At 34.3% G+C, this 22,478-nt stretch overlaps 2 protein-coding genes across 5 annotated transcripts in view; one reads left to right on the forward strand and one right to left on the reverse strand.

Annotated features, from left to right (window-relative positions):
• LOC133701515 (cuscuta receptor 1-like) overlaps positions 1-22,478 on the reverse strand; it is an 86,067-nt gene that overhangs the window by 32,063 nt on the left and 31,526 nt on the right. The gene's annotated exons all lie outside the window — the stretch shown is intronic.
• On the forward strand, positions 792-18,934 carry LOC133701636 (mediator of RNA polymerase II transcription subunit 15a-like). Of its 4 annotated transcripts, none has more exons than XM_062125630.1 (6): positions 792-795; positions 14,864-14,929; positions 16,535-16,724; positions 17,844-17,955; positions 18,574-18,661; positions 18,747-18,934. In XM_062125630.1, the coding sequence occupies exons 3-6, from the start codon at positions 16,576-16,578 to the stop codon at positions 18,782-18,784; spliced, it is 387 nt and encodes a 128-aa protein (XP_061981614.1). In that variant the 5' UTR covers positions 792-795; positions 14,864-14,929; positions 16,535-16,575; the 3' UTR covers positions 18,785-18,934. The 4 variants fall into 4 exon arrangements, with proteins under 4 accessions (XP_061981614.1, XP_061981615.1, XP_061981617.1 ...); XM_062125631.1 differs by having other exon boundaries at positions 16,583-16,724; XM_062125633.1 differs by having other exon boundaries at positions 16,586-16,724.

Raw genomic sequence — 22,478 nt, forward strand, 5'->3', positions numbered from 1 at the left:
TAATAAACCCTGAAATCATTCCTGGGCATTATTGACAGATAGTCAACGTATTCTTTACTATTTTCATCATAGCTATTTCTATAAAAACTGGATTAATGCACCGTTTATGATATTAAAAACCAGAGAGAACAAGCTTTTTATATATATAAATTTTGGGTAAAAAACTGTATCTATTCAAATCATTTTTTTGATCAAACAGTAGCCCTATAAAATACTTAAACTAACAACTTCTAAATTTGTTGTCTAATTGTTAACCTAATATTTCTATACCATTAAACAACCACTAAGCAATTATATTTTCATAACCTATTTAATTAATCCGAAACCTTTCTAAATATAATGTTTTTTTTATCTCGAAATCAAGAAAACATAATGTTACCTCACAACCACATTTAATAATTTTACCCACATTAAAAATATTAAAATTAGTTTTGTTGGCTTGTAACCTCACCAAACAATTTGCGTGGACCGTATTGACTGGCTTGTAACCTCTCTCTTCTTTATAGCATTACTGTCCAAGAAAGGTCGTGAACGCGGATGCTTGACTTGCTGTGTGTCATTTTGATTTTTAAACACCATGCAGTAATTTCCTGTTGATTTCCTTATGCATACTGGTGGTCTTCTAGAATATTTTTCCAAACAATCCTCGTTAGACCTTCGGGGGTTAACCTGGGGTAAGATTTGTATCATGGTTTTTTATCCTGTACAGATGAACTTGAATTAACCTTAATTTGATGTGTGTGTCAAAACAACATTATTTTTTATATATAAATATAAATATGAATCCCGAGCTCTTTTATAATCTTAAGAAGTAGTATATTAATAGTCGAACCATCATCCACCAAGAACAATTCACCATCTTTTCATCGATATTTTTTAATAAAAAAAATTGTTTATAGAGTTTTGATCCAAACAACAGGTCTTCATTATTAAAAGATATTTTTGTGATACATACACCTTGAGACAAGTTGAAAGAGTTAGTCATGACAGGCTTAGTAGGAGTTTTCTTTAAAGTTTTCTCATTTTTAATGTTAAATCAGGACATTTTTAACGTTAAATTAGAAAGAGATCAATGAGAAACTGAACTTGAAGATGGACTGTATCATTGTTAACTTCTTGATCGGAATACTCCAACATGATGGTCATGTAAAGCCACTTTAATTAGTTGGCATAATTGATGGGATTTGAGTGGGAGATGAGTTGTAATTGGTGGAGTGTGAGTGGAGGATGAGTTGGTATAATTGGTGGAGTATGAGTGGAGGATGAGTTGTTAGGCATATATTCCTCCTAAATTTATGACCATTATACCCTCACTCTTGCCTATAAATAGGCAATGCATTCAAGCCTATATGCACACCAAGATAGAGAAGAGAAGAGTAGAGTGAAGAGAGAGTAATCCCACAAAATTGTGAGGTATTTGTAAGAGAGTAAGTGAGGTGTTTTCTCCTAATAATAGAGAGATTCTTAGTTGTTCTCCTATTATTTGAGAGAGGTTGTAATTCCCACATTACTTAGTAAAATCCTTCTATACTTGCCTGTGGACGTAGCCCAATTGGGTGAACCACGTAAATTCTTGTGTGTCTCATTTCTCATTTTATCTTATTCCTTGCCTTTTGTCTTGTCGGGTTTGCATGCCAGTATCCTAACAGTGGTATCAGAGCCTTCTTGGTTGGTGTTGTTAATACACAAAAGTTATTCGTGTATACAGTTACTATTCACCTATACGGCACTATTCACCCATACGGTACTGTTCACATAAGTTACTGTTGGCGTATATAGAAAGTCAGTGCGGTGATTAAATACAGTCTAGGAAGTTCTGTCTAAGGAGATTGGGTTTTAAGCGGGACCGTTTGTGACCCCTCCAATCTTTCCTGGGAACTTACTTAGTGAAGTATTATTCACACGATACTATTTCTGTATACGTTACAGTTCTGTGAAACGGTGATAGCTGAATAGATCACGGTGAATAAAATGGCAGCAAAGTACGAGATTGAAAGGTTTAATGGGAGCAATTTCTCACTCTGGAAAATGAGAATCAAGGCAATCTTAAGGAAAGACAATTGCTTGGCAGCAATTGGGGATCGACCCGCGGAGATCACTGATAATGCAAAATGGAATGAGATGGATGGCAATGATATTGCTAACATACATTTAGCATTAGCCGATGAAGTATTATCAAGTGTGGCGGAGAAGAAAACAGCTAAGGAGATATGGGAGACTCTAACAAAGCTATATGAGTCCAAGTCTTTACACAATAAGATTTTCTTAAAGCGGAGACTTTATACCCTTCGAATGGCAGAAACCACGGCGGTGACTGACCACATCAACACAATAAGGACTCTATTTTCACAACTCACTACGTTGGGTCAACAAATAGAGGAAAGTGAACGTGCAGAGCTTCTACTTCAAAGTCTTCCAGATTCGTATGATCAGCTCATTATCAACTTGACCAATAATATCCTCACAGACTATTTAGTCTTTGATGATGTTGCAGCCACCATCTTGGAAGAAGAAAATAGGCGTAAAAATAAAGGAGACAGAAATAGTTCAAACCAAGCAGAGGCATTGTTAGTGTCAAGAGGGAGATCAACGGAGCGTGGCTCTAGTGGGAGTCAAAGGCAAGGGAGGTCCAAATCAAGAAGTAAGAAGACTGTGAAATGCTACAACTGTGGCAGAAAAGGGCACTTCAAAAAGGATTGTTGGTTTAAAAGGGGTATAGAGAATACTGCAGAGTCATCAAAACCTCAAGGATGTGTCGCAAGCACCTCAGAAGATGGAGAGGTTTTATATAGTGAAGCAGCGACAGTCTCTACAGATAGAGAAGAGCTCACTGAGGTCTGGCTAATGGATTCAGGAGCAACATGGCATATGACTCCTAATCGAGATTGGTTCCATACATATGAACCCATCTCTGGAGGCAAAGTGTTCATGGGTGATAATCATGCTTTGGAGATTGCTGGCATTGGCACCATCAAATTGAAGATGTATGATGGCTTAATTCGTACTATTTCAGGAGTGCGGCATGTGAAAGACTTGAAGAAGAATCTTTTGTCTGTAGGACAATTTGATAGTCTTGGCTGTAAGATCCGAACAGACAATGGAATAATGAAAATTGTCAAAGGAGCGCTGGTGGTTTTAAAGGCGAGAAAGACAGTTGCAAACATGTTTGTATTAATGGGAGAAACACATCATGGGGCAGAAGCGTCAATCGCATCAGCCAGTCCTGCAGAAGAGAAGACGATGATGTGGCATCAAAAACTAGGCCACATGTCAGAGAAAGGTTTAAAGGTTCTCTCTGATCAGAAGTTACTCCCTGGGCTTACAAAGGTTACTTTACCTTTTTGTGAGCACTGTGTTACAAGTAAACAGCACAGGTTGAAGTTTGGCACATCAACAACTAAGAGCAAATGCATCTTAGACCTGATTCACTCTGATGTTTGGCAAGCACCGGTTGTATCCTTGGGAGGAGCAAGATACTTTGTATCATTCATAGATGACTTCTCCAGGAGATGTTGGGTGTATCCAATTAGAAGGAAGGCAGATGTGTTTGCAGTCTTTAAAACTTTCAAAGCGCGGGTGGAACTTGAATCTGAAAAGAAGATCAAGTGTTTGAGGACTGACAATGGAGGAGAATATACCAGTGATGAATTTGATAACTTCTGTCAACATGAAGGTATCAAAAGGCAGTTCACAACGGCATACACTCCACAACAAAATGGAGTGGCAGAGCGGATGAACAAAACTCTATTAGAAAGAACAAGAGCAATGTTGAAGGCTGCAGGTCTAGAAAAGTCATTTTGGGCAGAAGCAGTCAATACCGCCTGTTATGTGATAAATCGATCTCCATCAGCTGCAATTGAGCTGAAGACACCGATGGAGATGTGGACTGGGAAGCCAGCTGATTATTCTCGATTGCATATATTTGGAAGTCCTGTGTACGTGATGTACAATACACAAGAAGTTAGCAAACTGGATTCAAAATCCAGAAAATGTGTATTCTTGGGATATGCTGATGGAGTGAAGGGGTATCGCTTGTGGGATCCCACTGCCCACAAGGTAGTCATCAGCAGAGATGTCATATTTGCAGAAGGTAAAATGCAAATGGAAGAACATAATAGCATTCTAAAGGAGACTACAGCAGTCCATGTGGAAAATACTCAGAATCATGCTTTTTCTGAAGTTGTACCAGAGCATGAAGAGCAAGAACAAATAGAGACTGAAACTCCTGAAGTTCGGCGGTCGACTCGTGAAAGAAGACCACCGGTTTGGCACTCAGAATATGTTACTGAGAGTAACATTGCATACTGTCTTCTAACAGAGGATGGAGAGCCTTCAACTTTCCATGAGGCTATCAAAAGCACAAATGTATCTATGTGGATGACAGCAATGCAAGAGGAGATTGAAGCTCTACACAAGAATAACACTTGGGATCTTGTTCCGCTTCCACAAGGAAGAAAGGCCATTGGCAACAAATGGGTTTACAAGATAAAGCGTGATGGCAATGATCAAGTGGAGCGGTATCGTGCAAGATTGGTAGTGAAAGGATATGCTCAGAAAGAAGGAATAGACTTCAATGAGATATTTTCTCCGGTGGTACGACTTACTACAATCAGAGTAGTCTTGGCAATGTGTGCTATATTTGATCTTCACTTAGAGCAGTTAGATGTGAAAACTGCATTTCTTCATGGAGAACTTGAAGAAGAAATTTATATGCTCCAACCAGAGGGTTTTGCTGAAACAGGCAAGGAGAACTTGGTTTGCAGGTTGAACAAATCTCTATACGGTCTCAAACAGGCGCCGAGGTGTTGGTACAAGAGATTTGATTCCTTCATAATTAGCCTTGGGTACAACAGACTCAGTTCAGACCATTGTACGTATTACAAGAGGTTTGAAGAAGATTTCATCATTTTGTTGTTGTACGTGGATGACATGTTGGTGATAGGCCCCAACAAAGATCGAGTCCAAGAATTGAAGGCACAGTTGGCTAGGGAGTTTGATATGAAGGACTTGGGACCAGCAAACAAGATTCTAGGGATGCAAATTCACCGAGACAGAAGTAAGAGGAAGATTTGGCTTTCTCAGAAGAATTATTTGAAGAAGATCTTGCGACGCTTCAACATGCAAGATTGTAAGCCAATTTCTACCCCACTTCCTGTTAACTTCAAATTATCCTCAAGTATGTCTCCTAGCAATGAAGCAGAGAGGATGGAGATGTCTCGAGTACCGTATGCATCAGCAGTGGGAAGTTTAATGTTTGCCATGATATGTACAAGACCAGACATTGCACAAGCAGTGGGAGCAGCTAGTCGATACATGGCAAATCCTGGTAGAGAGCATTGGAATACTATTAAGAGGATCTTGAGATACATCAAGGGTACCTCAGATGTTGCATTATGTTATGGAGGATCAGAATTTACTGTCAGAGGTTATGTTGACTCAGATTTTGCCGGTGACCTTGAGAAAAGAAAATCCACTACAGGCTATGTGTTCATAATTGCAGGAGGAGCTGTGAGCTGGGTCTCTAAACTTCAGACTGTTGTAGCATTGTCCACAACAGAAGCTGAGTACATGGCAGCTACACAAGCTTGCAACGAAGCAATATGGATGAAGAAACTTATGGAGGAGCTCGGGCACAAACAAGAGAAGATTCTTTTGTATTGTGATAGTCAAAGTGCCTTGCATATTGCAAGGAATCCAGCATTTCATTCAAGAACAAAACATATAGATGTTCAATATCACTTTGTTCGCGAAGTTGTGGAAGATGGAAGTGTGGATTTTCAGAAGGTTCATACAAAGGAAAACCCAGCAGATGCTTTGACTAAACCGGTCAACACTGATAAGTATATATGGTGTAGATCCTCTTATGGCCTAGCAGAAACGTAAGCAGCATGAAGATGGCAAGTATAGAAAGGATAGAAGAAGAATCACAGATAATCAAGTGTGAAGACTTGATTAAATCATCAAAGTCTTCAAGTGGGAGAATGTAAAGCCACTTTAATTAGTTGGCATAATTGATGGGATTTGAGTGGGAGATGAGTTGTAATTGGTGGAGTGTGAGTGGAGGATGAGTTGGTATAATTGGTGGAGTATGAGTGGAGGATGAGTTGTTAGGCATATATTCCTCCTAAATTTATGACCATTATACCCTCACTCTTGCCTATAAATAGGCAATGCATTCAAGCCTATATGCACACCAAGATAGAGAAGAGAAGAGTAGAGTGAAGAGAGAGTAATCCCACAAAATTGTGAGGTATTTGTAAGAGAGTAAGTGAGGTGTTTTCTCCTAATAATAGAGAGATTCTTAGTTGTTCTCCTATTATTTGAGAGAGGTTGTAATTCCCACATTACTTAGTAAAATCCTTCTATACTTGCCTGTGGACGTAGCCCAATTGGGTGAACCACGTAAATTCTTGTGTGTCTCATTTCTCATTTTATCTTATTCCTTGCCTTTTGTCTTGTCGGGTTTGCATGCCAGTATCCTAACAGGTCAATGCAAAAAAAGAAAATTAAAAATATAGCGAAAACAAATTAATTAAACAAGACAGACTTAGGATTCCACAGATAAATATAGTTACAACACTTCTCTATTGAAACAATCAACAACAAGGCTAAGCTATGAGGTCAATATTTTCTGTTTGTTTTTGCGTTTTAAAAATGTTTTTTAAAAAATTTTATTTTTTTGTTTTAAATTATATTTTTTGGTGTTTTTAGATCATTTTAATGCTCTAATATCAAAAATAATTTTTTTATTAAAAAAATATTGTTTTAATATATTTTTAAATAAAAAACACTTTAAAAAACAACCACAACTATATTCCCAAACAAACTCTTTGAACACCCATTAGCTGGACACATTCAAGAAAACTGCTGACAAGTTTCGAACTAACACAATTTTGGGCCAAGAATGCAAGAAGCAAACCACTGATTCCCCCACCAGCAACCGCAACAAATTCAGTACTCCCATGCTAAGATATTCTGAAGTTGGAGAGCTTATGAAAATTAATACAAGGCTTCAACACTCCGAAGCCTGCAAGAGAAATATCAAAGAAAAATAAGTAGCTTTAAACAGCAGCCATTTCATCATTTTTAATTTTAGTATAACACAATAATATGAACCAACCTTGATTCTCAAAGGCACCCAACTAATTCATTAGCCTTCAAATCAAGACTTTGCAATTCTTTAAAAGGCAGAAACAAAGATGCGTTGAGAACCCACTCGCCTAACCCCCAATCCCCAGCACCTCCAAGAGAGAGTTGGGTCACTCGCCTTTCAGTGGTATCGCACACGATCCTAGACCACTCACAATAATTATTGCCCAGGTATTTCAACAGTTATGGCTTGTGTCGGTTTTGGTTCACGATGGAGATGATGGACACAATAATGTATTTCGACAACAAAACTTTCAATTCTTGTGAATGGCTCTCCAACTAAAGAGTTCTTTATGGGAAAGGGATTGCGAAGAGGGGACTCTTTATCAACATCTCTTTTCAATATAGCAACTGAGGGTCTTAGTAGAATGCTAAAAAGAGATGTGATTTGGGACTTATAAAAGGTATTTGTTTTGGTCACTTTCACTTTGTAGATGATACACTCATCTTCAGTTCATATGACTTGCCATCTCTTCAAAACATCAAAAGAACTATGTGATTTTTTGAGTTGATTTCTAGGCTGAAGGTTAATTTCCAAACAAGAGCTCAATCACTAGAACTATTGTTATTTCTTCAACTGCTAGCAATCTAATATGTAGGATGGAGGGGATGCCATTTAAGTATTTGGGCCTGCCTATTTGTGCATCTTCATCTCATGTGGAAAACTATTGTTAATAGAATCAATAGCAAGTTGGCACTTATCTATTGGTGAGAGAGTGTGCTTGCTTAAATCAATTATAAATAATCTCCCTATCTGCAACCTTTCTCTATTTCCTATCACATCCACTGTCGCTACCAAAATTGAGAAACATATCATATATTCTTTCTTTGGTTCTTAGGAGGAAGGAGGGAAGAAACTATGCAATGTTAAATGGGCATAGGTGGTTCCTCCAAAAAAAAAAACAAAAAGGGCTGGGGTATAAACTACATTATTGATAAAAATCATGGGTTAATAACACTTCCATAGCAATCAAAGGGATATGTATTTTTCCTATTAATTTCTCAAGTTACCATGATGAGAGTGTGATGTGACTCCAATAAATGTAGGATATGTTAGGTATACAATGTCTCTATGATATGGACATCATCATTTTTGGTATGTCAAATTCTTACTATTTCACTCTTAAGAGTAGAAAGATGTTTGTAATAGATTTTATCCCTAGTGTTATATTGACCTCTTGGTTTCAAGCAAGAAACACACTTCAATATCATTATGCGTTATTGTATTCCTAATAGAGGCCCTGTTAGCAGACATTACCCAACCCACAACTATTCCAGAATAAAATCTTCATTGATAAATTATTTTAAACCTTACCAAGTTATACTGCAAATTGGAATTATTGGGCTGCATTCCGATCTGCAATCTTCCAATATATCCACCTGGCTTCTAATGTCTGCTGTCAAAACTGTCAAGTCCTCAGCATTCCCAAAACCCAAAGCAAACAACATCCTCTGCACCTCATCTTCAACAATACATTCTGCAGTTGCAGCAGAACTGTAAGTTATGATATAACGAAGATTCCCTTTTCTGATTCTAGAATCCAGTGAACCTGGTGATTCCACCTCGTGTTCATCGTCCACCCGCTGAAGACTACCATTGAAAGAGAAAAGCTCCACCTTTGGGTGTAAACTGGATTGATTGCATCCCATCTGAATCACGTGGGCTTAATAGAAGGAACGAACAATTGTCAGTTTTAAAAGTTTGGTTTGTAACAATCATTTTAATTTCAAATCTCCATACTCCTTCCATATAAGCAAGTAATAATAACAGAGAATATGTATAAATCTCAGTGTTGTTTTACATTTTATATAAGATATTACAGTTTCATTCAAAAAATGAGAAAGAACATTAAAAATCCTCAAATTCTACCACCATACATTCAAACAAGTGATCAATAGTGATCAAGTGACGAGGACTAGAGTAAGATTCGCACCATTGTATGCTTGACAAGCTTCGCCTACTCTAACCGTAACGAAAGATTCAGTGCCTAATCTCTGGACGGAGAAGGGGACGCCCTTGTTATGTACACGGTTGCTCTAAATGGTTCGATGATGCTCATTTTAAACATATCATGTCAGGCTGTCAATTTCGTTCCGGTTAGTGTATCGAACCCGACTGTATGGCTTGATCAATATTAAAAATCCCAACATATTCTTTTAGCCCGAGGGTAAACAAAAATTTTCTTTCTTTTTTAATCTACCAAAAATTCAACAGAGTTTCGTTTATATTTAGGACATCCCAAGTTATCGACCACTATCAATTTACTCAATCAACCGATCATCACAAGGTCCCATAAATTCGGAACTTACATTAATCATCATAATTCAACACCTCACCTATATACGAGTAAGTTCAATATCAATATAACCCACAAATCATATCATAAAATTTTTAAAAAAAAGGGAACACTAACATGCAAAGAAAGCATTACAACATAATAAATGTTCTTAACCATATCAAAAGGGTTAATTACAAGATAACTAAAATACTACATGCTAAGCTGAACTTTTATAAATACATCAAGATTTACACAAAAGTATACTACATAAACACGTTAATTCTCTTTTGTTTAAGTTTAATATTTACATAAACTTGACAAAGTAGAGTCCTAAACTAGTAATCTCCCTGGATATTTGATGAACCTGTTACATAAATAAACATACCATTATATTGATAAAAGAAATATATATAAGCTCATGTAATGTATCCGAATGAAGTATTAATTTTCTATCAGATCCATAAGGATTCTAACAAACATCTTATATTTTGCTTGTAAATCTTTTAAACCCAATTAACATTCATTTGCATATTCTTAATTTGAATACTCTTATTTACTTGCATGAACAGGGTGACCTTACAAAGTCTATTCTTGTAATCCATTTCCCAGCAATCATATCACGGATACCATTAGCCGAAGCAAATCTTGTAATTCATCTCCCAGCAATCCTATCACCGATGCCATTAGCCGAAGCTAATCTTGAGATTCATCTCCCGGTACTCCAATCACGGATGTCATTAGCCGAAACTAATCTTGTAATTCATCTCCTGACAATCCTATCACGGATGCCATTAGCCGAAGCTAATCTTGAGATTCATCTCCCGGCACTCCAATCACGGATGTCATTAGCCGAAGCTAATCTTGTAATTCATTTCCCGGCACTCCAATCACGAATGCCATTAGCCGAAGCTAATCTTATAAATACACTAGACTTTATTTCCATTGAACATGATATTTATTATAATTGCATTCACTAGAGGAATTTTAAAATTGTATAAGTGCAAATAGGAGGGAAAAATCACGCACCTGTTTCGTGACCTCCCCTAATAGAAGATCCAATCCTGGTTGCTCCTCCTAAATCACAAGGAAGTTTTTGGTTATGATTCCTTCAAACTGATATTATAGAGGCTCCATATTCATTCATTACTCATATGTTACTTTCTATGCATGTTCATTTTCTCATAATAACAAACATACATATATCAGGTATATTTTCAAAGTTAGTATCTCAATGTGCAAGTGTTCGTATGACTCAATTGTTTTATATTCTTACATATAATATTCACGTAAAAGTCTACTGTTACTGTCTAATTTTAAACTATTACTGTCTAATGGTTGTTGTCCAACCGTTGTTGTTTGAACTGTTGTTGTCCAACAATTGCTGTCTAACGGTTGCTGTTTGAACTCTTATCATATTTTTAACTATATCTAGAGTTCTAAAATTCTATTTTAAGTGAGATTATCTCGTTGAAAAGTTAAGACACGAGGCTACAAGTTCTCTGAAGGAAGGAGAACCCAGTTCTGCCTCCAAGATAGTAAAAAATGCTCATCAACCCATCAGTCCTACTGCTCTACAAAATCAGTCACAACTCAGTCTCGGTTGGTAACCCATAACTGGAGTTCTACATCTCCAAATTGAGCAAGATCAGTTTTCTTGGTTAGCTAACATCCAAATCTACAATTTCTATAGGGGAATCTGATCCTAATTCCCTCATCCTCCTACCTGAAATCTCACAAAAAGTTAGGAGACAAGTATGTCCAGATTCATCTCCCCTTCCCCTTCACACAATACTTTCATAAACTACATACCACACACATGAATTAACTTAATCTTAACAATAAGTACTTTTTCCCAAATTCATGTCTAAGAACCCTAACCTATGATTCAATATCAAGGCATCAATTCATTATCAAATTTGAAATGATTTTTTTTAAGATCATGTTTAGAACACCTTACCCGGTACGAATTAAGATTTTGATCTTCAACCAGTTGAAGATTTTTAACTCCCTCCTTTCTTTTCTTCTTGTTCAATTTCTTGGTAATCTCTTGCTCTCAAGTGTTTATCCCGTCTATAAACCCTTAATCTTGGATGGGTTCTTGAAATTTTAGTGTTTCTCTCTTGATTTCGCAAGAATGGGTATAAAACTCCTTATTTTCTCTCATTATCGTTCCTACAGATTTTTGGTGAGGAGAGAGTATTTATACTCTATATTTTCTCTTATTTGTATTTAGGCCCCATTTCCTTTAAATTTCTGAATTCCTGTCTTTTATTTAACCATACGCATGAATTTCTTGACTTTTATTTCTCATATAGTTAGTTTTCAATTTAAGCAACCTTTATTTTTTTTTTCTTGGGGTTTATAGTTAGTGTTTCATTTTTTAATTGAAACGGTATGTTTTGGTTTCAGAGCATTTCGGCGTGCTATTTCAGGACTATACTATTCATATATATATGTATACATACTCAATAAACATAATTTTGATTCAAATTTAAAGAAAAACTAACTTGAAATTATGCAATTTAAATTTCAAACACAAGTAAAAAAGTGAGAGTTGAACCAATATGACCCGATCGACTAGATGGGCCCAAAGACAACCTGAACGACTGGTAAGAATAGAGTTTGACTCAAAAAAATTTAAGATGACATATTTTTTAAAAAAAATATTGAGATGATAAAATATTGGATCGATCGGGGTCAACTCAGGTTAACCTTCTAAATCTGTAATCCAGGTTATGAGATCATAATAACCCTAAATAAAGCAAATCAAAACAAATTATAAAGCTCAATTCTTAATAAACCTATTATTTAATGGTTAAATTGAAAAAAAATAATCTAAAAAAAGGACACAAAAAAATGACATTTCAAAACAAAATTATAAAAATGTCACCAGCAGTCTCGCAAGGCCTTTCTAAACTCCAATTGCCTTATAATTTTAACATGAGATATAACAATATGTTAGGAAAATCTTCATAAGATTTCAGTTTGATCCACCAATCGAATTGAAAGATATAATTGATATCGTAAAACTAGATAATAATTTTTAGAAAAAAAAATATTATTTAGCCGAAATGGAACCGGAACATTCTAGCCAGAATTTTGGCGGAATTTATGGAACGGGCTAAGATTCTGAGCAAGATAAAATTTGTTTCGGTTTGTTTTATTTTTTAAATTGGAAAGAGATATACCAGTCATTTTGAATGGAACAGAACAAAATTGACAACTTTGTATCATGGTTGACTAGGGTTTTTTTTTGTCTTTTTTTTTATTGGATTTTTTTTCAAAAATTTTTCCAACATTAAGTTGATTGGTAATCAAGCTTCATAATTTGTTTTGATATGTATTATATGAGGTTATCATGATCCTATGATATGTTAACATGCCAAATTTATGACATGAGTCATGAGCCTATGATAACCTCATAAAAGTATATTGAACAAATTACAAAGCATAATTCTCAATCACCAGTGTTTAAAAATGAAATTGAAAAAATATATGAAAAAATAACATAAAAAATTACTCAAGTCAACTCAAGAACCTTCCAAATTCGTGATCCAGGTCACGAGACCTAGATAACCACATAGAAAGAAAACTGAAAAAATAACTCGGGTCAACCTAGGTTTCCCTGCCAAACACGCAACTCAGGTCATAAAACTAGGATAATGCTATATAAAGAAAATAGCAACAAATTTTAGAGCATAAATCCCAATCAATTTATTGTTGAAAAATAAAATTAAAAAAAAATTCAATCTAAAAAAAAAGACAATAAAACAACCCAAAATAACTCAAGTTAACTCGTAAAAATATGTGATCTAGGTTATGAAATTGAGATAACTTGATAGAAAGCAAATAAAAAAATCACGAAGCTTAATTCTTAATTAACCTAATGTTTAATAATAATAAAAAAATATCAATTAAAAAATAAATCTAATTCAACCAGATTAACCCACTAAACCGGTTGAATAACTAAGATGTTATGTCAAGAAATGATTTTGGAAATTTTCTTCATGTGTTGAATAACTAAGATAGGAGTCTTGATAAGGCAAGAACATAGGCTCTCTAAGACGATTGACCAGAAGGAGAGAAGGAAGGCTCATTCTGCTACGCACTGACTCTTAGTTTCAAAGAAGAAACAATTACTTGGTTCTATATCCTTAGCATGTCAAACATGAGGGTATGAACAGTAACCATGGTGTCCATTATCAAACATAAGGGGGTGAACAATGCGGCTACACAATATTCACCCCACACACTTTATATTATAAGTAACTAGTTTTGTATTGGCACTTCGCAGCGGGGTAGTTATTTTTTTAAGTAAAAAAATAATAATAAGCAAGCTCTTACAATGCGCTTTTGAATATATATTTTTTTCCATCACAAATCAAAATACCTATACATATATTTAGTAATTAGATCGATATTTGATAAATAAGTAACAAAGATTAAGATATTTGATATCGTGACATGAATCATGTGCTTAATTGTGTTTAACAACTATATTTTCTAAAGTATTTTTTTATGAACCAACCATATGTTCCGATAAAAGATAATAAAAAATTCATAACAATATTGAATGAAAAAACCAATGAAAAAAGAGATAGGTCAAAACTGTATAAATACATTAAGCATAAGTATATGATTGAGATAATAATACGAAAAGAAAAACTTTTTACATTTTATAACTTGCCATGTGCAACAAATATATAACAACCTAAATTTAATAAATTATACTGAAGCAAGATCTAATATTAGAAAGTTAACGGAAATAAATGTACCTTCGCCCGTCCCTTCAACAAAATGCTGAGCTGTATATTAATTCTCCGAGGCAGTGATAACTAGTTGTTCTAACTAATCCCTATACTCTTAAATATGTTTACAATTCCGTCCCTTCATTAATTTTCGTTAGTAAAATGTTGAGCTGTCAGCAATATTTCCTTAGTTTGTGCCGCTAACTTAACGGTAAAATGTGATTCAAGGATCAATTAATTATTTAAATGAACTTGAGGGATTAATCTGTTTGTTTAACAAAAATACAGACACTAGTTAAATATAATTTAACTCAAATTTTAATCATCATATGCGTGCGCGCGTGCGTGCAAGCGAACAAGCGAGTGTTTAGGGACCGTTTGGGAACGCGGCTGCGGCTGCGTTCTCAAAAAATTTGAAAATTTTTTGTTTTTTTTTTTGCTAAAATTTAATATGGTTTATACGTTTTGGATCGTTTTGATGTACTGATATCAAAAATGATTTTTAAAAAATGAAAAAACATTGTTGGCATGCATTTTGACACGAAAAGTTATTTGAAAAGCACCCGCAACCACACTACCAAACACGCTCTTACTCGTTAATGTTTTTTAGAAGGAATCTGGAAAAGAATAAAGTCATCCATTTCACTTTCGTCCAGCATTCCTCACCTCTCCCCGGCCGAGCCCTCCCTCCCTCCCTCCCTCCTCCGCCTCTCGGAAACCGCCGCCGCCAAGAAGGCTTCAGATTTCTGCCAGGTGCTTCTATTTCTATCATGTTTTTGTTTTTAAAATTTATGGGTGTTTTCATTTATTTTATTGTAATTATTATTCAGAGACAGAAATTCTATTTTAATAAGTAAATTAAAGAAAAAAAATCGATCCGATGAAATCTCTGCTAGTGAACGCAATTCGATTTTAATAAGTAAATTAAAAAAGTATATAATCGGATCCGAAGAAATCGCTTCTCGTGAATGCAATTCAAAGAAACGCACAATCAGCCGATTCTAATATTTTCTTTTTAAATTTTCCCCCTTAATTTACATGATATTATCCAATTTTTCTCACAGTTATTGTTGTAATAATCAAGCCCTGAATTCTTGAACCCAAATTTATTTTATTTTATTTTTTAGTTTTATTTTTAAGTGGAGAATAGAAATCAATTTAAATCTTTTAGGCTCGATCGATAATTTGTTAATTAGTTTATGCAGCAGCTGGAGTGGAAGGGATATTACTGCCGGAATGGCCGAAAAATGAGCTGTTTGGTTGATTCTTCTTTTTTTGGAATTTACTGAATTCTTCAAAATTATTGTGTTTTTAACAACAATACGATATCCTTGGGTTTCATGCTCGCTCACACATGGAAAAAAGAAAGAAAGAACAGAACTTTAAATTTTATAATTTGGTCATGTTAATGCTCGTCGTTTTCTTCATTTTCCTAGCTTAAAACATCCTAGACAATCTCTTTGGGATGGGTTACTGTTTGTGGCCTCTTCATGTTCTATTTGCTGGGGTATTTAGACTGCTGATATTCATCGGGATTTGAAAAGCCTTGTTTTATGACTTTGTTTTGTTTTCTTCTTCTTTCTTTATTCTTTTGGGGATGTGGTATTCTCCTCTTTCTATTTACACTCTTTGCTCCCTACAACATTTATTCTTTCAGAAAAGTAAATACATACATAAATAACAACAGGAGAGGAGGGGGAGGGGGTTTGACGGTATGTATTTGGATGCGAGTAAAAATTGGTAAGCACCTGAAAAAGGTCCTGAATCTAAATTGGTAAGATGTGATATACTGATATCTAGAGAGATAACTTAATCTATCTATTGAAGTAAAGCATTTAAATACGTATACAATGTTATTGGAACATTAAATATCTATTTGATCAGAATCTGTGAACCTCTAAAACCACAATGAATACAAATGCAAGTTTGTCATTGTAAACATTGCATCGATGATGTATCACAAGTGTTGCTCGAAAACATCAAGTTAAAATTGAAGCACCATGAGTTTCTCTATGGCTTGGTTTACCAACACTCACCATCAGTTGGTGCGGCAAGTTATGAACTAGCTGGCTAGTTTTTTGCTTCCTTGCTTTTAGAAGCACCATGAAGATTCAGGCCCAAATCTTGCTTATAATACCCGAATACCCAATATCCTAGCACCTTGCCTTGAATGGTCGTGTATATTTGTTATGGCTGTTCAGATTTTATGCATCCATATTTGGTAGAATTCTTTAATAAAGTACATGCTATTAGATGGAAGTTCTCTTTAAATCTATTCAAGTCTGAATAAACTGATATTCCATTTTTCATCACTTTGATGTGCTCTTACTCTTCTGCTGTTCCTGACTTTCTTTTTAGGGTCTATTCTAACGTGCAATATTATTTATTTATTTATTGTCATGATAGAAGTGATTTTTTTGGTTGGCCAAAACCCCATGGATGCCAATAATTGGAGGCCCACTGCCCCAGGCGGAGAACCTGTCATTGACATGGGTGATTGGAGAATTCAATTGCAGCCTGACTCACGGAAAAGAATAGTCGACAAAATGTAAGTATGTGTTTCCTAATATGTGCAAGTGTTGCAAAATAGTAAATTTTTTTATTTATATGAAAGAAAAGTAGAAGGGCAAAAGGTTAATTAAAATTAGCTGGACTGCCATGAGGCAACCTCAAGTATCACACACCTCTTTTTTTTGTTTTTGTTTTTTTTCATCTTTTCATGTGTTTCTCACAAGAAGCAAACTTGAGGGAACGTAAAGTGCTGGGAAGTAATTTTTGTTGGAACTTCATGTGTAATCTCTTCTTTGGATGATGAACTCTTGGATGGCTGCATGAAGCTTGTTCTGCTTTAAATTTCAAGGTTAATCTATTGCTACGAGCATACGTGTTTCAATTTAAAACTGAGTTGCAAATGAACTTAATTGAATGGTGTTGGATTTGGGCCTTCTATTTGTTTTAACTTCTACAGGGTTGAAATGATTGTGATCTTAAAGTAGAAAAGCAGCAGACAAAAATCAATTAGCTACAATGGTGTATGGCTTTCTAGTTTCTCAGCATAAAGTTGAATGTTTTGTTGACCTCTCTACATTCAAAATCATATAGACAGCTACTGCTGGCACTTGCAGTAGCCAATGAGCACTGTAGAGTATATATTGCGGTGTGAGATAAGGTTATCTCATTGCATTTTCATAAATTAAAGGGATTTCTCTTCTTTTCTTTGTCAATTATAGTGCATGTATAAAAGTTTTCTTACTCAGAGTAATGCTATTGTAATGTTTTCACAGAGTTCCCCTGGTTTGCAACTAATTCACTTGTATATCTTGGAGCATAGCCATAAATGGAAGGTTCTTCCAGTTCAAGAAAATTAACCATGAAGCTCGTAACTAGAATTTTAGACAGAAGGGTGGCCAAGTGAACTCCTATACCCTGTACCTCTGGAATAATACGGGGAAAGGAAGTAAAAATAGATGTATGTATTCTGATGCCATATATTACTTGACCGACACTTGGCTATATCATTATTTGTTTTTACTTTTTGCCAATGATTCCGTTGTATGCATTTCTGATATTGGTGTGGTGTATGAGTTCACAGTTCTTTCTCACTGCTGCTAACTTCTCTATACCTACCTTGTCGTTAAAAATTAAATGTAATGTCTTACATGTGCAGACTAGAGATATTAAAGAGGCATCTTCCGTTTTCTAGTCAAGAGGGATTACAAGAACTCAAGAAAATTGCTGTACGGTTTGAGGAAAAGATTTATAGTGCCGCCACCAATCAGGTATTCGGCTAATGTTAGGTTCAATAATTTCGATATTCTCTAGACATGAATATACACATGCATAAGTGTGTGGATTTATGCATGTACACGTGTGTAGTGTGTCCGCACTTCCTCACTAGTCATTCTGTAGAAGTTCACATCTTTTCGTTAGTTCTCTTTACAAGTGTTTTATTTAGAGTGACCAAGGTCATTTTCAAGTACAAGGGAAGTGTGCAAAATGCAAATAACGAATCAATACATAAATAATTAAATAAAAAGAGAGGACACCGAAGGAGATGTTAGGAATCTCGTAAGCTATATATTAGGAATGGATAATCTGAATACATTGGCTTTCCTAGTGTAAAACTAAGTCTTTAGGATGATAAATGTAAGGTAGTAATTGATTCCTAATCTATGGGAATGACTGTAAATGCACTTGTATAAATATATGATATGATCAATAATACAATTCATTCCAGCAAATTCTATTCTCTCTTCATAGTTTACAGTATATCCTCACAGACAATGCAAATACATAAAGCCTAGCATATTAGTAAGAGCATATATCCCTCTCCCCCCTTCTCTTGTAACATGGACTGCTCAGAGATCTAATGTTTTGTTATTGATATCTAATTTCAGTCTGATTATCTGCGTAAAATATCTCTGAAGATGCTTACAATGGAGACCAGGTCTCAAAATACCATACCCACTGGCAATGGTAATGCAGGCAAGCATTGAATTTCTAAACATCCTTACCTTTTGTTTTATATTGCTATGTATATACCATGCTTTAATCAAAACATATAATGCAGGAATATCTGCAGATGGCCATTCCCAAAGCGAAAACTAATCTTCCCTAGAATTACAAAGTGCCATTTCTACAGTGAGACACTGAGCAGTGAAATTGTGTTTTGTTTTGGTTGTTTTGTTGCTGATAACTAGATATTTTAAATCATTTTCCTGTACTTTTCCATTATGCAATAATCTGGTCCCTTCATTAGTTTTTCGTCGGTCAAATGTAGAGCTGTCAGCGATATTTCCTAAGATTGTTCCACTAACTTGACGGTAAAATGTGATTAAAAACTCAATTAATTATTTAAAAAACTTGAGGGATTAATTTGTTTGTTTCACAAAAAACAGACACTGGTTAAATAGAATTTTACTCCAATTTTCACCATCATATTCGTGAGTGTTTACTTGTAAATATTTTGGAAGGAACTGGTTTATGTTTTGCGCAACATAAAAAAAGTAGTGGATTAATCTTAGATTCCTCTCATCTTGACTTCTTATCTATATCAAGTTTAAAATTAACTAATGTAAAAGTTGTCCTGTCCTAACATGACATAGTTAATGTGATGGGTTTAAGTTGATTTATATGACCGGTAAAAAATATAATTTGTTTTTGAATTTGTTTTTAATTATTTTTTATTTAATAATGTGATAACAAAATAGTTGTTTGTAAAATTAAGCACTAATTAAATGTCAGGATATTTATTTGAGATTGCAATAACATTATAAAAAGTAAACTGAAATGTGATCAATTTAAAATCAAATAAATATTAAAAATCAAACAAATATTAAAAGATAAAACTAGAGAAAAGCCTAAAAGGAATCAATTCAAAAAAAGAAAAAAAAATTAAAAGGTAGGGTCTAAAAACAAAGGATTAATATGACATTGTTATTAAACTTCATCCTGACCTGTTGACTTGATTTCTTACCTGGCATAGGTTTAAAATTAATTCACAAGAGAGTTGTCTATACATGACCTAGTTGACTTGACATATGCAACTTAAGGCAACTCAATTGACTAATAGAAGCATGGTTTCGATTTTAAAAAAAAAATCAAGATGATATTTTTTTAAATATTAAGACGATGATATACTAGATTAACTTGAGATTCGTGGTTTAACTCATCAAATACGCAGCTCAGATCATAAACTCCATTAGGCTTAAAAACTATTTTTTATATAATGATACGATAACTAAAATAAACATTTATAAAATTGAAATCTTAACAAATTTAGTGATATATGTTTGAGATTATGATAACTATATATAAAAAAATTAAAAACAAATTATGATAATCAATTTAAAATCAACAAAATATTAAAGTGAAATTGGAAGGAAAAAAAGGCAAAAATCATTCAATCAAAAGAAGAAAAAATTAGAAGATAGAATTAAAAAAAAAAAAACGGGAGGATATGAATAGTGAAGTAGGAGGGAAAAGCTAACTTTTTTAGTATAATAAATAATTTTTAATTAAATTAAAATCTTTATCTCATACAATTAGACCCAAAAGGAGTTAAATAAAAAAGGGAAGAAGATTTCTAAAGACCGATTTGTAAAAAAATGAAAGGAAAAAAAATGAAAAAACACCAAATCAAGAAGCGAAAAAATATAAAGACTAATTTAAAAAAACAAAAAAAATAATAAAGAGAAGGAAGTAGAGAAAGATAACTTTTTTAGTATAGTAGTTTATTTCTAATTAAATTGAAAACCTTATCTCATATAATTAGGCTAAAAAAGAATTAAACAACAAAATAAGGACTAATTTTTTAAAAAAAAAACAGAACCAAATCAAAAAGAAAAAAAAACTAATTAAAAAAAATAAAATGCTTGACTATTCATATAAAAATGAAACATCACTATAGTATTCAACTAGATAGGTGACCTACACTACGGGCTATCCTAATTTTTTTTTTAAAAAAAAAAAACATTTCGGCATTGGTGAATTATTGGCATTAAATTATTGGTCCCTCTGTTAGAGATGTTCCAGAAACATCTGCGATAGAATAAATAGCTCAACGAACAAATGGATCGGGTCGAATTGGAAAATAAAAAGATTTGTACAAGCTTTCATCACCACTTTGTGGAAAATCATTAGGTATGAATATGTTAGATACCTGTGACTCGATTGGTGAAATAGTATCTCTCTGTTTGACATTAAATTATTAGTGTTTGAGTTTTATGAATTTTGTCACTTTTATCTTAGGGTGTTTTTTCATCTTTTTGTTATTGATCTAACTTTGGTCTTGACTCTTGGCAAATGTTTGGATAAAAACATGACTGGCGTAATGAATTTACAGACTTGCAGACTATAAATTATTTCAGTTTCTCTAATCACAGTGGCTATTATCCAACCAATCATCTTGGCAGTTCAAAAGAGAACAATAATAGCGTGAAAAAGGTAGCATGATCTGTCAAATATGCAAGAGTCCATTGCAAAAAGAAAAATTAATGAACATCTAGCAAACAATGCTCAAGCCATCTAAAGCAGACAATGCAAGTTTCTGTTTTTTTTTCCTGCCAATTCCAGACCAAGATAATCAGACCTAATCTGTTGTTATAGCGAACAATGCTCAAGCCATCTAAAGTAGAGAATGTAAATTTCTTTCTCTTTTTTTTTCATGTCAATTCCAGACCAAGATGATCAGACCCAATCTATTGTTGTGAATTACAAACGAAAAGAAAAAAGGCAATAAAAGCTATCATCAATAAACATAAGCAACCAATGTGCAAGCCACTCAAATTGTTAATGGAAGTTGGAAAAGCAAATCTAGTAACAGTTGAACCAAGTAACAGTTGGAAAATTTTCTTTTCAGCATCATAAAAAGTAGAAGAATTGAAAGGGAAACAACAAATGCTAAGGCAAATTGAAAGGGAGAAGAATGAACAATGGCATGAAAAGTAACTCTTATACGAAAGATCAATCATCATTTTTTAGACAAAGCCATATATAGTGAGAAAGTTAAGCATGCCAAAGTTCTTTAATATGTATGTGTGAGAAAAAAAGGGCGATGTTCATGTAATTGTAACCTAAGTTGTTGATTCCAAGAGTACATTTGAGAGCTTCATCTACAAATAAAATTAACATGGAATGTTAAAAACAATCAGTTGAGAAATGAAAGAGGCAATGCATGGCTAAACCAATGGAAGCTAAAAAGCTAATGATGTCCCTAGTAAGCAATTGTTGCCGCAATGACATATGCCTCATTAGAGATAGATTTGAATTTACATATTAGTGTGGAGATTTGTCTAGATTTTATTGATAATAACAATACCCCACCACTATGCTTAGTGGAAGCACCATTAGTGGCTAGTGCCACAATTAGTGGCATGTTTCAAGGCTCTCCTTTCTGCTCTCCTTCCTCCTATAAATGGAGACAATTAGTGATTAGTGAGTGCAATGCAAGTGAAGAGGTGTGTGCAAGTGTGCAGAAGAAAATAATGCAATTGTGAGAGTGAAAGAGTGCAGATTTGAGAGAAACACTGAGTGTAAGAGTGAAACACTGGGTTTTGTGAGATTGTACTGGGTTGAGTTGAGTGTTTGTATCATTCCTCCAATAATATACAATCTGCTGCCTCCGTGGATGTACCTGGTTTTGGGGAACCACGTAAATCTGCTTGTTTGTGCTTTATTTGTGTTTGCTTTCGGTCCAGAATGCACAACAAATTGGTATCAGAGCATTAGGGAAGCTTAAACACAGAAAAACATGTTTTTTTCAGCTCTCTGTTTAAAGTTGCAGAATTTTCAAAGTTCTCAG

The sequence above is a fragment of the Populus nigra genome, chromosome 8 (assembly GCF_951802175.1).
Source record: "Populus nigra chromosome 8, ddPopNigr1.1, whole genome shotgun sequence".
In the NCBI taxonomy this organism is placed as follows: Eukaryota; Viridiplantae; Streptophyta; class Magnoliopsida; order Malpighiales; family Salicaceae; genus Populus; species Populus nigra.

Coding starts and splice junctions, on each gene's coding strand:
- LOC133701636 (XM_062125630.1), top strand. CDS start 16,576: ATGATAGAAGTGATTTTTTTGGTTGGCCAAAACCCCATGGATGCCAAT. Junction 17,956..18,573: donor ATAGTGCCGCCACCAATCAG/GTATTCGGCTAA, acceptor ATCTAATTTCAG/TCTGATTATCTGCGTAAAAT. Junction 18,662..18,746: donor CACTGGCAATGGTAATGCAG/GCAAGCATTGAA, acceptor CATATAATGCAG/GAATATCTGCAGATGGCCAT.